We start from the raw sequence: 16,697 nt of genomic DNA, 5'->3' as shown, positions 1-16,697 counted from the left end.
CCAGTCCACATAAACGCCGAAATTGAGTCGAGGGCGAAAGACTTTTATTTTGATTTTACTACCAGGAAGTAGAGCGGAAGTGGAAAAGGTATACCGGAAGTAAACAATATTTCGCGTAGATGCAGACAGAGCCTCTTGCTGTCACGCTGTTGTCGTGCAGAACGGGGACGTTTAGCCAGTTTATTCCCCCCTTTGACTTCAGAGTGTTTATTTTGGATATAAGGTGAAACCAGTGATTCCAGCGATGAGCGCCATTATCCCGCGAATAGAACAGCTGTCTGCCAGAGTGGTTCGGGTTTTGGGCTGTAACCCGGGGCCGATGACCTTGCAGGGCACCAACACCTACCTGGTCGGTACTGGGGACAGGTAACATCTGCTAAAGTGAAAAATATGGTTGTTCTTAGAGATGAAGAAGCGCCACGGGTTTCATTAGAAGAGATTAGTAATCCGGCAATATATTTCTTTTTATGCGGTCTCGTTAATGTTTTAGAATAGTTTGTAAATTGATTTTTTTTTTTTAAAGGCGGTTCAAGTAATTAAGTGATTATTGTAGTCGAAGCCTAGCCAAGGTGCTAATGGTATCTATGTTGGTATATATTTTATATAACTTCGTTCTCCTCTGAGTTGAAAGTGTGCAAATATATTCCAGGCGAGTGCTGATCGACACTGGAGAGGCTGCTGTGCCAGAATACATCAGCAGCCTCAAACAGGCGCTGAAGGAGTTCAACACCAGCATCCAGGAGATCCTCATCACCCACTGGCATCAGGACCACGTGGGCGGGGTGGAGGACATCTGCAGGGACATCACTGGTGGGAGCAGGACGTGCTCAGCCCTCCTGTGGAGTTTCAGTCTTTACCATTGAGTATTGTTGTCTTTCACCTCCTGCAGGTTCAGAAGTCAGAGTTAGCAAACTGCCTCGTGCACATGAAGTCAGGGAGACGGCTGGAAACAAAGGTTTTGATTACCTCAAAGATGGAGATGTTGTGCAAACACAAGGCGCCACGCTCAAGTCAGTTCAGCTCTCTTCAGCAGCATATGTAGCAAACATCAAATGTAGTCCAGCTCCGGTTGAAGCCTGTTTGCTTGTGGGTTCTTCCCAGAGTGCTCTTCACACCAGGCCACACCGATGACCACATGGCCTTGCTGCTGGAGGAGGAGCAGGCACTCTTCTCTGGAGACTGCATCCTGGGTGAAGGGACTGCTGTGTTTGAGGACCTCTACGACTACATGAAATCCCTGAAGGTTCTACAGGACTCTCAGGCTGAGCTCATCTACCCCGGGTGAGGTATTTCTGTGTGTTTACAGCTTCTCTGTCTTCATAATGCTTCCACTTTCATTTAAATTGTCGAAACCTGAGATATATGTGGTTACATATATTGGTATCTATAAACCTGAGATATATGTGGTTACATATATTGGTATCTATAAACCTGAGATATATGTGGTTACATATATTGGTATCTATAAACCTGAGATATATGTGGTTACATATATTGGTATCTATAAACCCGAGATATATGTGGTTACATATATTGTTACATATAAACCTGAGATATATGTGGTTACATATATTGTTACATATAAACCTGAGATATATGTGGTTACATATATGGTATCTATAAACCTGAGATATATGTGGTTACATATATGGTATCTATAAACCTGAGATATATGTGGTTACATATATTGGTATCTATAAACCTGAGATATATGTGGTTACATATATTGGTATCTATAAACCTGAGATATATGTGGTTACATATATTGGTACCTATAAACCTGAGATATATGTGGTTACATATATTTGCCAAACTATTAGAAATGGTCATATTTGGGGGGACGCTCATTCTACATTGCATTTTGTCCTCTGTTGTGGCTGCAGGTCACGGACCGGTGGTCCAGGAAGCAGGCATGAAGATCGAATACTACATCCGCCACCGAGAGCAAAGAGAGCAACAGATCCTGGCAGCCATTCAGGATTGGAGCCGGAAGACTTTCTCCTCCATGGAACTGGTCAAGATCATCTACAAGGTCTGGCCTCATGTTTTCCACAGAGCTGCCCAGTCTGAAGCTTCAAAACGCTGATTTATTCACTTTGAGAAGGATAAAATGGGCTTTAAAAGTTCTTAAATGTTTAAAATCTTGAACATGCGGAAAACGGTCTCATTTTTGGACCTTATTGACTGTATTTGAGTGAAACTCCATTTCCCTTGTCTGTGGTCCAGGACACTCCTGAACACCTGCACGGAAGCCGCCAACGTGAACCTGATCCATCACTTAAAGAGCTGGAGAAGGAAGGAAAGATCAGTTCGGTGCGTCACTTTAAACCTTTCAGGAGGAAAATTGGCGTGAGCATCTGTCCAACAGAATTTTTATTTCCCTCAGAGAACATGAAGTGGAAGAATAAACTGTGAAGAGGACACTGACAGACGTCTGTTCTGCTCCAGCTCGGATGATAACCGGCAGGTTAATCTGTTAAAAACTAAGCTAATCTGTACAAATCTTTTTAATAATCTGCAGTGTTTTGTGGAGGGGGTTCCAGATTGGAAACCAGTAGTTTCCTTTTCGGTGGTCATTGTTGTTCGGGAACCACTAGGGGGCAGCATCCACAAAGAAGTGTTAATGAGGGTTGAATTAAACCTGATATTTTTATTTTTATCTGTTGGCACTTTTCCCCTCGGATTCAGGAAGCACTGTTGTGTCATTTTGTAATTGGTATGTTTGTTTTGTAACTTCCATGGAATGCCTTAAAGCGGCTGTGAACTGCTGCTCTGATAATGTCTTAAATGGAAATAAAGTATCTGAAGTAAGTATCTAAATTATTACGACAACAGACATTCTCTTGTATGGATTATTTTTTCTAGAACATGACAAAAATAAGAAACAAGTTATTGAATCATTAACTTCCATTTTCTTCAACAAGTTATAAAACATTCAAGGACATTTTAAATTGGGCTGTAGAAACTTTCTAGTTTTTATATCGGCAAACATTTTCCCAAAATTAAATTTCAACTCCAAAGGAGTGAAGTGAGAAGCAAATATTGGTCCAGCGGAGACTCAGACATCTGCCCTCAGATCCTTTATATATATGCTATTACACACATATTACAATGACCCGATGAAGCTCATGTTTTACTTAAGAGAAAGAAATAAACATGATACTCGCTGGCTCAACTTCAGGAGGAGAAATATCACATCAAGGGATGTTTTATGTCGCCCGGACTGGCGTTACGGGGCCCGACCCGGAGCCCCGGCCCGGGTCGGGGCTCAGCCACCGGGCTCAGCCTGAAATGGCAACGTGGTTCCACCTTCCAGTAGTCTGGAAGGTCCACGAGGGCCGGTGCGAAGTGGTTTGGGTGGCCGGGGGGCCTCCACTGGTGCTCAGATCACTGCCGGCCATGGCAACAGACTCAAATGTGAATGTTAGAATTGATGTTTTGGTGCTAGAGATGGACTCTCCGCTGCTGCCACGCAGGACATCAGATTCAGATCTGAGGATTCATCACTCACCTGCAGCGAATCCGAAACACCTGTAAATTGGTCACGTGTGAGAACCTAGGACCTCCTGCGTGAAGGTGTCCCGCAGCGCTCCCCACGTGAGCTGGCTCTCATGTCTGCAGAACAATCACCGCTTTGCGGCTTGATCTGATCATCTCCACCAGGAGCGAAAGAGCAGGCAGCAGAGTGGCACCGAGGGGGGGCGGGGAGCCTCTGAGCCACAGAAACATGGCGGCCCCGGCTGCTCCCAACGACGCCACTGCTGCTCCGTCCCGCTGAGCGACACCATCGGCGGACTCGGCCCGCACGCCTCGCACCGCAACGGCCGCACTCAGGTAAGGCTCCTCGGGCCCCCCCTCACCGACACACGCGTTATTCCCTCCCCCTCGGAAATCAAATAGAAAATATCGGCGAATTTGCCGCTGACGAGTCAGTTTGATCAGGTTTATCGTACTTTGGCGCACGAGAATCCGGACGGCGAATGACCGTTATTGCGCTCGCGGGGCCATAAAAGCGTGTTAAATGAGGGGGGCTGCGTTATTCCTGCAGCTTATTTGGTGGCTTTGTTGGGGGGCGATAGCAGGTGTTGCAATGACGGACGGAGACTGTTTAACTGGCTTTTGGTCGCTCGCTTTAAGAAAAGCGGCGAGCTTTTCACCCGTCGCGTCTTTGGCGGATTAAGTAAAGTCTCTGGCTGCAGGTGTTTGTTTAAAAGCGTCCAAACTCTGTTTGAAAAGTGCTCAGATGGAGGAAACGGGACTTGGTTGTTTAACTTTGACATGGAGCTGTTAAACCCCCACCGAGGCGGCAACAACTGCGGCTTCAATGAGCCGTGAAGCCCTCACTTATTTCGGCTACTTCACCTCCGGTCGTGTTCATTAGGAAAAATGACACTTTTGGTGATCCTGACAACAAACTTTGTAATTTACAAGTGTGTGTGTGGGAATATAGTGATTTCACTGTGATAAAATGTTACTCTTATCCGCACTTCATATTTCTCGTACTTCCTCAATCTACTCGAGCGTCAAGCGGAATTGGGCCAGATGGCGTTTCCGGTGCAGTTTCGAAATAAAAGCACACAAATCCAAAGTCTTGGAAATCCTCTGTGGGTGTTTTGTATTGTGAGGAATCGACCTCGTTACTTCCGGTCCTTTTCTTGTGCTCTCGGTCACTTGACATTTTATGTCCTGATACGGTAGTTTAATTGTCTTTCTAGGAAAAATAGAATTTTGGTTTCTTGCGGTGGAATTTTCGGTCCTGTAAATCACAAATGACACGCTGGTCTTCTGGGTTACATTATAGGTCGACTACCTAAAGGGCTTTTTAGAAAAAGATATCGTTGTTCTGGTTTTATTGTTGCAGGCAACTATTGTATAGAATGTGAATAGTAAGGGTAATAAATATATAAACCGTGTCCTGGCTTGGTATACGGGGAGTATTTAAAAATGTACCTTTCGGCCTTTCTGTGCTGTTGTGCAGGTTTTGCAGTGTTGGTATGTAAGTGGAGAAAACCTGTAAGTTTACCTACGTGACTGGTGCCATCTGACTGCTCTGCATGTGTTATCTCTGAGGGCTGTATGCATGATTTTGGGCTCTTTAAAGCTTATTTGTTCTCTCCTGCATCACACAGTGAACTTTGAGAAGGATTGCGACACCCAGCCCAGCTTGTCTGGGTCGGTGTTTGCCCCCCTTCTTTAACAGATAATGTCCACTTAGCTCTTTTGTTTTCTTAAAGGGTTGTGGTGGTTTATTAGGAATTGAAGCGAACGCACCACAAGCCTCAAAACTCTTTAAAAACAACCTCCACGAATGTCTTTCTTATAATTTGCTGTTCTCAGCTTTCATGTTCCAGATTGGCGTGCAGTGGGTTTAATGGGCACGAGGCTCCGGCGCTGTTTGAATGCCAAAAATTATCTTATAGCACTTTAACAAGAGAACAGGAATGTATTTAAAACCAAGATCTTAACTTGAGCTTGGCAGCTTGCCCAGCGAAGGATTCCTGGTGGCGTGAATTTACTAAACCACGTGAGGCTCAAATAATGCTCCAACCAATGACAGGAGCAGCAGGAGGAGGAGGAGGGGGGGAGGAGGACGAGGGAGGAGGAGGAGGAGGAGGAGGAGGAGGAGGAGGGAGGGGGGAGGGGAGGGGAGGGGGGGAGGAGGGGGGGTGGCACGAAGGGCAGAGGCTTGACTGTGCAGTTCTCCAGGCAGAGAGGCTGACTGTTCTCACCAGTCATCTATTGGGAGGACAGTTGCTCCAGAACTGTTCTGGGGGCCCGTCTGTGGTTCTCAGCTGTGTTTGTCTGTGTCTGGATCTCTTCAGTGCCACCAACTTATCACCCTCAGCGAGCCGCCGCCTGGCTGTCACGTAGCAGAGACTGTCGTCTTCCAGGTCTGATCCCCCTGAGACCAAGTGCTCTAATTACCCAGCACGCACACACACACACACACACACATGCAAATGCTCAGCCATGTCATGACTCTTCTGAAAGCCTCTTGAAGCGTTTAAATGCTCTTCAGTGTTTGTCTCTCTGAGGTTCCTCCAGAATAGAACCTTTTGAGCGGTTTTACATCTTCTCCGGCTGCTGCTCCAGCTGGGTGCTGCTTGATTTCTGCACCCTACACAGAGCTTTGGTCGGTCTCCGTTCACCCACCAGGACTTGCGTTTGATCTGACCAGCGTTCTCTGGTTCTTTAAACGAAGCGACGGACTAAGAACAGCGTGAACACGTGACCAAATGTGCAGCTTGGATGTAGCTGTCAGTTATGGACTTATTGGATTTCTCCCGTTTTTTTTTTTGCCAAAGTAGCAAATTAAATGCTGTCCATGTGTAAATCAACGACTAAATTAAAGTAAAATGTAAGCTAGGTAGATGTTCCACATATTTCATAGGTGTCCCCTAGGAGGGATGCGCTCTGAGGGCCGGGACTCTAAAGGCCCGGCGGCCTTTCTGAGGGTGGGATTTCCAGAGCACGTGCACAGCCACAGTCCACAAACAGTCAGTAAAGCAGAGTAGGACTCTGAAAGTTTACGGCTCCTTTAAATGACTCTGAGTGGATGTTATGGGTTGTACGACGCGCCCTGCTGGCACGTTATTATCCCAGGGGATGATGATATACATTTACCTGTTGGGGTCCTACAGCGGTTTGAGCTGGCCTTAGACGTTCAGGGAAGCATCAAACACACTGGCGGCGTCAGACGTGCTGGAGTCTGCAGGATGAAAGGCGTGCGGGCTTAAGGTGCTGGAGCACGGAGTCCAGCCCAGCAGGTTGCGTAACAGGTGCTAATTTGGTTAGCTGGAGTTGATGAAGGCTGTAATTGTCCAGCAGAGCAGAGCCGAGTTAGACTCCAGGAGCCTTCAGCCATGTAATAACAGCTAATCGTTTAACGAGATTCTGCAGGACCGACGTGGCCTATTGTGCTGCTCATTACTGCTTTTATTTTGGAAGATGTTACCAGGGGGAAGTCGTTGAGAAGGCAGACGTCAGTGCTCGAGAGAAGATGGAGGTGGAAGATTCTGAGGTTCTGCTCCAGTGACCTCGGTGCTCCCCAGAGGACCCGAGTGGCGCCGCGTCGTCCATCTTTACTCTCGTATGGCCGATAGACGCGGGCGTGGTCCTCGGCCGTCAGTTTGTTTGCTTTTCTTCTGCACCTCCATACATGGTTCCGCTAAACATGGACTCTGATCCGAGCTTTCCACATCCATCAGAAACCCCCGCGAGGACAACGTTAGCGTTAGCTTGCACCGTTGGACTTCATCACGCAGCAAACTCCCTGGAGGTCCAGGAGAGTAATTATGTCATTTGCTTTTCCTTCCCCCCATTTCGGGTTTGCGTGTCGTCGCTGAGACCCTCCCGAGCTTCCTCGGACCCGGGTCAAACCGGTTTTACAGATGTTGAATGAATTCATTAATTTCTGCAACAACTGCCGAGTGCAGACTCACAGATGTGATTCACATAGCAGATCAGCTGTTCAGCAGCCCACGCACACGCACACACACACACACACACGCACACACACACGCACACACACATTTACACACAAACACACACACACACACACATCTATCTGTCATTGGTGGCAGGTGTGTACTGAAGTGTTGTGTGGTTAGTCTGCAATGTCTGTCTGACTAAGAAGGCAGCTGTCTCACACATGCAATACACACACACACACACACACACACACACACACACACACACACACACACACACACACACAGTGAACACATTTGGTAACAGCCCCCGTATTTGGAGTAAGAGTCAGCAGATGTTTCAGTTTGTTTTCGTGCTAATGAAAAAAAACCTCCTTTTTTCCACTGCTTTTCATTTGGATCTCTTGATTACACCCCCCCCCCCCCCACCCCCCCAGATCTGACCAGGCCTGTGAACTGCTGGATGAATGAACTGTCACACATCTGCTTTGCTCCAGTCTCTCTCTCTTTTACTGAAATGTTTACCTCAGTTTTCCCAAACCCACCTTTACCTGCCTGATTTGTGTAGCGACAGTCAGACTCCTCTGGTGTCGTTGCCATGGCTACTGATTGTAGAAGGAAACCAATAATGTCATATTTAATCCCAGATGTCTGCACAAACAAGACCACTGGCACCTGTGATCACCCTTCGGCTTTGGTCTGGGGCCTGTTGGACCTGGTTCCTTCTGGGTGAATGTCAGCTGTTGCATGAACCCTAACTCTGACTCGTGACCACATTGGTGCAGTTCTGCAGGTTAAACGTAAAACTATGGGGTGGAAACGGTTTCCTGTTGTGTTGTAAAGACCCCGAAGGACGGACGAACCTTAAATCTGCCACAGGAAACACACGACACATGCAGATGAGGTCGTCTTACTGCAGCTGGGATGTTCTGACCTGAGGAGCAAATGTGATCAAATTGCTTCTTTTAAAGTGTCGATATCCAGTGGATACAGTGTGTGTGTGCGTGCGTGTGTGTGTGTGTGTGTGGGGGGGGGGGTTACCTGTGAAACACTGACTCTGTGGAGACATTTTGGTGCTGATCAGGTGGCACCAGATATGTTTGTACCCAGATTAGAAGGAAAAAACGAGGTAATTATTGGGATGAGCTTATTTACGCGACCAAACAGAGTTAATGGTGAGGCTTTGTTGCACCCCCGACCCCCCCCCCCCCCCCATCCCCCCCCCCCCGAACCCCCCCGGCTGTTAAACACATAATAAATGTGAGGTCAGAGTCATCCCAACCTTTGGTCACGAAACTTAAATATGGAAGAAGCGGGAGCGGCGTGATTCAGCGAGGAGGAGATGTCGACGTGATATTTCCTGAGAAGATGAGTTTTCACACGTTTGCGTAACGCCAGGCGGGGCGACGCGCACGGCGCTGGTAGCCTCTTGGGTTTCTTTGCTCGAAGGCACAGCGGCCAGAAACCTGAGCCCACTTTTTTCGGAGGGAAACACGGTTTGTTTGCAACAAAGGAGGGAAGAAGAAAAAAAAAAAATCCGGACTTGATTGTGGGAAAAAAAAATGAAATAAAGTAAGAACGCAAGATAAAAGCAGCCGGGAGAGTCAGACAACAGCTGAGCGCTGACCCGGGACCAGCAGGAACCAGCACCATACTGGCCCGGGTCGGGTTCGCAGTGTGTAAAAGGCCTCAACGGTCTGTGAGTGTCTGAGAAACACAGCAGGGCCGCCTGTTATTGTGGGATGGACGAGGCTGCTAGGTGATGTTGCCGTTCAATCACACACCTCCGCACATCTGACCCGGGCGTCACGGGCCGCACGCCACGCCCACGTGAGCAGATTAACCCCGGAACATTCCCACTCATCATCATCATCATCATCTGCACATATCCAGCTGTTAAAGGGGAACTCCACCCATTTTTAGCTAATGTGCTTCACTGTTGGGGTTTTAATCCCTGTTCCTGTTGGCTGTGTCTCACAGAGAGGAATGAATGACATCAGCAGCCAGGGTTGTGTGGATTTTTACCCCGGATGGCAGGTGTAGCAGGTGAGTGACGCAATCACACAATGCAAAGAAAACCACATAAATCCTGTTTATGATGCATCCGAAAGGGTCGTTAACCCGCTGTGACAATACGGAAAGTGAAAGACGGAGAGAAAGGTGTGGGTGTGTGAATACACACACACACACACACACAGGTCAGAATGAGTGATCTGTGAACCACAGCTGCTCACACTGGTGCTGTTTTAAATCTCAGTTCCACTCATGGGTCCTGTCCTCTCGGTGGACGTGCAGCTTCTCTCGGTCACGCACGTGTGACGGCGTGGTGAGTTCAGTGTTTCGGGGGAAAGACGCACCCGATTATCCACCTTGAGGACTTTTGTTGACACGTCAGCCTGACTGAAATCTGACCAAAGCGAGTTGTGTTGGACGGAGCTGAATGGGAGTCGGGTTACTGCTGCCTGTGCACACCTCCGTGCACACCTCCGTGCACACCTCCGTGCACACCTCCGTGCACGGCAGGTTTCCCACCGTTGGACTTTGAGCAGAAGCTGAAAAAAAACAGGTAACAGAAGACGAGTCCAGTAGCACAACAGGAAGGAAACGAGCACATTTCTAAACGGGGGAGCGCGCTCTCTGGCCACGCCCCTCTGCTTCCATCTGCCCGTTTGTCATCGTTTCAACGTCCAGCTGCAATCTCGGAGTGTGTGTGAACCAAGATGGTCGAGGGTCATTGGGTCATTGGGCGTTTGTTGTTAACAGAACACTCGGAGGAAACTTGGTGACTTGGTAATAATGTTTCCTGGTGAAAATGGACTTCAGCCCCATCAGTCTAGAGTGTTTGGAGCCAACAGGAAGTGACATCAGCTTCCAGTAAAATTGCACGGAACGTGTCGTAATTAGAAGCTGAAAATAGAGTTCTCTTCGAACGAGCTGTGGAGCCATGGCCCCTTTGCCTTCAGCCTTGTGTTCGTGGTTATTTGACTTTTCATCTGGTTTTCACCACCTCATCAAGGATGTTCAGGGGTTCATTTGTGAGAACGTGAGTCAGGACAAGCAGCACAAAACAGAAAACCACAGTTTTATTGATTTAAAAACAGCAACATATTTTCGTCATGTGACCCTGAGTGTAATATTATCATTATTTGTTTGAAAACCCCCCCGAATCAGACAGGAAATGAGACTGCTGTCTGCTCTGTCCCCACATGGAAGACATGGACACGTGCACACTCAGATGCACATACACTTTGCCTTTTACTGAATGATTTACATGACCTGTTTTGTGCATGCATGTGTGTGCATGTGTGTGTGTGCGTGCATATATGTGAGAGGGAGGGAGGCAGGTTTTCCTGCACATTGGCTAATAGGAGGGAGGAGAGTGTTTGTGTGTTGTGGGAGGAGACAGAGAGCGAGTGTGTGTATGTGAGTGTGTGTGTGTGTGTGAGTGAGTGATGGGGGAGGGGACAGTGAGAAAGAGAGAGAGGGAGAGAGAGGATTTGTAGCAGATAGTTTGTCAGCTGTCATTAGGCACAGATGACACACACACACACACACACACACACTAATCTCACAGGGAAAACAGTGGAGAACCAGAACGAGTGTGTGTCTGTCGTGAAGTCCAGTGCGGCCGCCCGGCTGGCATGGGATCATCCGCCAGCTCTGGACTGGTTATGGACTGGTTTCCCCAGCGCAGTGGTGAGTGTCTGTCAGTGGAACTGGATTTAAAGGTTCAGTCCGTCACGTTTCCTTCCTCCGGCTGCCTGATGGAACCAGTTGTTGCTCTTCCAAAAGGAGGAAAACTACTTTTCTGCATCAGTGGGAGCTCAGGCTGGTTTATGGTCCGGTCAGTGAAGTTGTGGTCTGAGTTTTGAGGAAAACATCTCAATACCTTTAAGATGTATCTTTCTTTTGCTCTGTTGAATGTTAAGAGATGATTTGGCTCTTTTAAAAACCTCACTATTACACATGGACTTTGAGTTATTGGGTATTTGGCTCAGCGTGTGTGTGTGTGTGTGTGTGTGTGCGTGTGTGTGTGCGCTGGAGTGGAGGGTCGGGATGGTTGTGAATGACTGGACGCAGGCGGCACACAGGCAGACTGCAGCGTCAGCAGCTCTGCTCCACCAACAACTGTTGTCGGGTCTCATTCAGAACGCTGCCGCTCCGTTAAAGTGGCAGATGTGACGAACGGGCCTCAGCCGAGCTCAGATCCTCCAACAGGAGGTCTCATTTCCATGCTCCAACACGGCTGAGCTCCTGTTTGGCCGGTAGAAAGTGTCACTGGATCATCCTGAGTCGGCAGAAACGGGACACTCTGGTTCTGGTGGCTCTTCAATGATTACGCGCCTGTTTGGAACTTATTGACAGGTTGGACCTGGCGTGTTGTTGGGAATAGTAAAAAAATAAAATCCCCACGCAAAATGAGCCGCTGGTCTGTGACTGTATGTTAATTTCCTAATTGATGTTTCTGGCCAACGGCAGATAAGTCGGTCGGCGTTTTACAAGTGAACTTTGACCTCAGATCAGTGGAGCGGTTTGAAACTTTTCCATGGTTGCAGAGCATAATTTGAATGAAGCAGCAAGAAAAAGGCCTGAACTCCTTTATCTATATATTTCCATATGTTTGGGGACCTCAGCAGCTGGACGTTTGGAAGAGCTTTTGTCTGCCTTTACTCTTCATCGTTACGCTAACGTGTCGTGTTAATGGGTGACTCCAGGAGGACGGGCAGCCGAGCGTGTCCAGTTTGGACGCTCTGGGACTCTCTGTGCTCTCTGTTGTCTCGTCCGTCGTCAGCGCCAATCAACAGTTGGAGTTCGAGGAGACGTTGATGGGAGATCAAGACTTGGCTTCGTTTCTCTGAAGCTGCAGACGGAACCAGATTCATTTAACCTTCAGTGATGCTCATGTGACCGTCAGTATCACCCACAGCTTCTGCTCGTCAAATACTAATTAGTGTGTGTTTGTTGGGGCAGCGGAGGGTGCGATGGGGGGGGGGCTGAAGTGGGTCAATGTGTACAGCCTGAATTTTACGCCTGGTCTCTTCACAGCACACAGAAAGAGGTTTGCTTTCCATTCCATCGTACCTGTGTCACCAGTCTGTGGAGACGCTGCCAGATGGTCAGAGAGGGCATTTATTGCCCCCCAGGCTGGAGTGTTTTACAGTTTAGAGTGAAGAAATTCATTCAGGTCCAACTATTATTATCGTTAACATCATCAGGCTGCTTCATCGCCGCATGACTTCACATCATTTCTCTTAAAATACTCATAGCATTGAGCGCACGTGCACGTTTGAGAGGGTGGGAGGGAAAATGAGGGCTGAAGTCAAAGCAGCGCCGCACGGTTGGAAGGTTCCAGAGTCCATGTTTGGATTAAATCAAAGCTCTCGTTCCTCCTGCTTCTCAGGGAGACTTCCTGGGTGTCGGTTTAATACAAGACATTGGACACAAGATCTGCTGTCCAGATTGTGGTTACCTTGAACCTGAGCTCCTCTCAGCTCCGCTCAGCTCCTCCCAGCTCCTCCCAGCTCCTCTCTTCTCTCACTAGAAACCATCCAACGCACAGACTAAAAGTTATCGGAAGCGACCTGGAACACACAGACCTGTAACTCCAGTTGAAGAAACGCCCGTTGTCCCAGCAACGGTAAGCCTCGGGCCATCAAACCAGCAGCGCGTGGCGCTGAACAGCAGAGACGTCCATAAAGAAGAGTGAGGGATCTGGTGTGGATGCACCAGAGCCGCCATACGAACACAGGCGGCGAGTACGTGATGCACGGCCTCGGTGTGGGAGATGCTGCTGGTTTTAATCCCGCCTCAGCAGAGTATTAAATCTCCTTTATGTGTGTGTGCCATGGGAGGGTTTGCTGGCTTAGACAGGAGCTTAGATAGTTGTGTGGGTAGGGTCCCACCTCCCTCAGACCTGTCATGTTTACATCCCCCAACTGCAACATGGGACGTTTGTTTTAGTGGCTGAGTCTGCTCCGTCACCAGTTCCAGCCATGAAATATTTGCTTCCGAGCATGCAGGAAGATCTCTGCGTCAGGTGACCTTCTCAGCGCTCCCGTTGGACGCGTTAAGACCAGGAGATGTCGGGGTATTAGCGCGCGCTCTGTGATGAGGAGGAGCATCCTGGGTGATTGACTGACCGGTTCAAATCCGTCACCCGCCGCTCAATTATCGCGTCGGGGATCTCAACATTAAGATTCAGCCTCAGAACGATAGAAGGGCCCCCAACACTGAACCAGTTGTGCTCATTTAAAGGCTCCGGCCTGGACCCCTCCGTTTGAATCCCAACAACCACAGAAGAACTCCAGACCAGAGGTGACCACCTAAACGAATCCCATAGAATTGATTTCAGCTGATTGAAAAGGTCCTGGATGAAGCAGCCTGTTTCTTTATGTAACATCAAAGCAGACGACGTGCAGAAGAGGAGTCTGGTTTGGTCTCCTGGCTACTGCGTCTCTGATGTGAAGGTGGAATTATCCGGCGGTTTCCCACTGACTATGCAAAAACACATTAGCTCTAATTTAGTGCTTCAATCATCACGTCGCAGCCACTTGTTTTTCTGTAAACATGCTCAAAAGCTAATTTATTCTGCGCGCTAATGGCAGAGGAGGGCTCGCTCGTGCAATAACAACACGTAGCGTGTTTCGCTTCCATGACTACTATCTTTTGTCAGGGCTCTCCGTGTCACATCCCAGTGGTGGATCCGGCTTTCCAGCCACTCTTCTGTACGTCTAAAACATCACGTTAAAGCTTTCCTGGATATAACGCGCTATATACTTGTCGTTGGGCTGCGCTAATGTGTTTCCATTAGCTCCGCTTGTAAGATGACACCTACCTGTTCTCGGTCACCTGCAAGCAACAAGGAAACGCAGATATTCCTTGAAAGGTGAACCAACTGGAAAGACAGTTTATAGTTAAATAAATGGCGTCGGGCTGAATCCAGGACAGCTGCTAACAGGCTGTCTGACTCAAAGTCCGGGGAGATTTTTCATTTCGGTATCAAAGGTTGGTCTGAAGCGTTTTCCTGGTAAATAAACACGTTTCCAAGATCGCCAGACCCAAACTAAGCAGCTCTGGCTGAGAACGGCGCAGCTGTATCGCTGATCTCCAAAGAACCGGAGCAGCGGTTTCTACTGGAGACAGGTCCACTTCAGCACACTCGCGTAGATAAGCTCTAATTCCATAATTGCCAGTTTGACCCTCTGGCCTTGTGTCTTCTCTCAGGCTCAAATTGTTTTTCAGTGGCTTCGCTCGGCGAAGCTCTCAGCTCCTCTATTGCATTAGGACGAGGCTTCTGAGGAGGAGGAGGAGGAGGAGGAGGCTTTTGTCACAAGCTACATTAATGCTAATTCATTATGTGAGTAGAGGACGGTACGCTGTGTTTGTGGTATTGGGTGCGTAAATTATGGTTATGAGGTGGTTGAGTCCTTATTTTGCATGAATCACTTAAAACATCTAAAGCAGCTTTTCATGTGTTGTTGATGGGAGGCGATGTTCTCTGCTCTAGTCAACATGCTGCCGCCTCACCTACCCACTAATAACGGCCTGTCAGCGGCGGCGCCATGTTGGGTTTCAAAGTGACTCAAGTTGTGATCACTGTTTCCAAAGCCGGTTCAGGAGCTGGGTCACCATCTTTTTTTAGTTTTATTCCTTCGCTGTGCAGCTAACATGCTGCGCAATAGTCCAAGCCTGTACTCGCTGTTGCGGCGCTTTAAACTAGACTTGACTCGTTGATCTGGTTCATGCGCCGCACGTTTAACTTTACTCTGAAGCTTTACTGTTGAAGCCCGGTCGCTCACCTCTCCCCATGCGTTTCTGTAGATTAGGACATGCTCATCTCTCTCTTCAGGCCTGGATACTCAGAGCAACAGATGTCTCTCTTTCCTCTGTCTCCTTCTACATCCCCCCATCATCCTGTCTTCTTCTACAATATTTACCCGTCTCACATGCTGTCCTTTACCTCCAGTCTCCAGTTTGCTTCCATGCATCATGTTTCCCTCTAATTTCTTGCTCCTCCCTCCTTCACCCTTCCTTCCTGCCTTCATCTCCTCAATATCGGCCCCACAGACTGACTCTTATGTAACAGTCAGGTGACTTGTTGGCTCATTGAAGATCCTTAAAGGGGCCTGGAAAAAATAAAAACCCAAGTGCGTGCAAACGTGCGAACCCTCCGTCAGCGTGACGGTAGTTTAGGGAAGTGAGATGCATCGACGCTTCCAAATCAAGTCGTTTCAAATGTTTTCTGTGGGATAAAGATTCCCAAACAGGCTTGTGGACGCCCCAAAAGGGGGTTGTTAGAATGCCACATTGAACAAACACATTGTTGGGCCAACACGACGAGCCTTCGGTGTCTTGGTAGAAGGTTTCGCTGCGTGAGGTGACCATATGTTCCAGCTTTCGCTGCCAATGGCTCCCTCATTTTATGCCGCCCACATATATTTGTTCTGCTTCTTATCCTTTCACAATGCTCATAGTTGTGTGGCTTCATTAACACAGTGTTGTTGTTTTATTCAAGGCCAGAAATGTTCATGTGAGTTTGTTATTTCTAACTAATTATTTACACCTACTCTAATCCCACTGGGCCTCCCACATATTGACTGCAGGCACATTACAGTGATGCATTGGTTTCGTGAGTCATGAGCGTGCTCCCAGTTTGATTATGCGCCCTTTAATTAGGCGCTGTGTATCTGCAGCACAGTGGCTCTTGTCTCCTCGCAATGCTGTGCTTAATAATGCTGTCAGGCTAACCGAGTGGATGGAAGGGCACTTTCCAGCGGCAGCAGTGGGGCTCATTTCCATTTCCAGGAAGCACTGCTGAATTTGTGCTGCATAATAAAAAAGGCAGATTGTGATAAATTGAGGATCAGAAGCTCGACGACATAATAACTCAGATGAAGTTATTTCCTGCATTCATTTAGTGGGGACTCATCTGATCGTTATGACAACGTGGAGCCTGTATGTGCTCTGTTGCCATGTGTGACCTGATTAACATGGAAAATATCAATGACTTCTGTAACGAGAATGATTGGGTCCCGTTACGCCTGGAAAATCACATTTGTTGTATGTGTACAGGTAAAGGTGAGGTCAGCTCATTCTTCTTCTCCTCTTTCTTTTTGTCCGCAGGTGCTGATATTTGCTGAAGATGAGTAGTGGGGGGGAGCCCCTGAGAGGGGGGGAGTCCCTGAAGAGGAAGGAGTGTCCAACGGAACTTCTGGGCCCGAGGTGAAAAGCCTCAAACCACATTTGTCTTGTCAAATCTGACTTTAA

The 16,697-nt window shown here is 48.1% G+C and overlaps 2 protein-coding genes across 7 annotated transcripts in view; both read left to right on the top strand.

Moving 5' to 3' along the window:
- Positions 1–94: 94 nt before the first annotated feature.
- On the top strand, positions 95–2,834 carry lactb2 (lactamase, beta 2). 2 transcript variants are annotated; one of them, XM_029831390.1, is made up of 7 exons: positions 95–366; positions 650–810; positions 890–1,010; positions 1,102–1,277; positions 1,881–2,032; positions 2,227–2,313; positions 2,386–2,834. In XM_029831390.1, exons 1-7 carry the CDS (start codon positions 245–247, stop codon positions 2,413–2,415), a joined length of 849 nt encoding a protein of 282 aa, XP_029687250.1. In that variant the 5' UTR covers positions 95–244; the 3' UTR covers positions 2,416–2,834. The 2 variants fall into 2 exon arrangements, with proteins under 2 accessions (XP_029687250.1, XP_029687249.1); XM_029831389.1 differs by having other exon boundaries at positions 97–366; positions 1,102–1,281; positions 1,885–2,032.
- Positions 2,835–3,504: 670 nt separating this feature from the next.
- LOC101064944 (nuclear receptor coactivator 2-like) overlaps positions 3,505–16,697 on the top strand; it is a 29,135-nt gene continuing 15,942 nt past the window's right edge. Inside the window, exons 1-3 of one of the 5 annotated variants that reach the window (XM_029831387.1) lie at positions 3,505–3,834; positions 9,411–9,476; positions 16,554–16,652. In XM_029831387.1, coding sequence (XP_029687247.1) covers positions 16,573–16,652 — 80 coding nt within the window. In that variant the 5' untranslated portion in view covers positions 3,505–3,834; positions 9,411–9,476; positions 16,554–16,572. Of the gene's footprint in view, positions 3,835–9,410; positions 9,477–10,930; positions 11,127–16,553; positions 16,653–16,697 lie in introns of those variants that run through there. The other 4 variants (XM_029831384.1, XM_029831388.1, XM_029831386.1 and 1 more) reach the window with 4 other exon arrangements.

This window comes from Takifugu rubripes, chromosome 22, assembly GCF_901000725.2.
Source record: "Takifugu rubripes chromosome 22, fTakRub1.2, whole genome shotgun sequence".
NCBI lineage: Eukaryota > Metazoa > Chordata > Actinopteri > Tetraodontiformes > Tetraodontidae > Takifugu > Takifugu rubripes.
This window is presented reverse-complemented; position numbering and strand designations above follow the sequence as displayed.

Coding starts and splice junctions, on each gene's coding strand:
- lactb2 (XM_029831390.1), top strand. CDS start 245: ATGAGCGCCATTATCCCGCGAATAGAACAGCTGTCTGCCAGAGTGGTT. Junction 1,011..1,101: donor ACACAAGGCGCCACGCTCAA/GTCAGTTCAGCT, acceptor GGTTCTTCCCAG/AGTGCTCTTCACACCAGGCC. Junction 2,033..2,226: donor TGGTCAAGATCATCTACAAG/GTCTGGCCTCAT, acceptor TCTGTGGTCCAG/GACACTCCTGAACACCTGCA.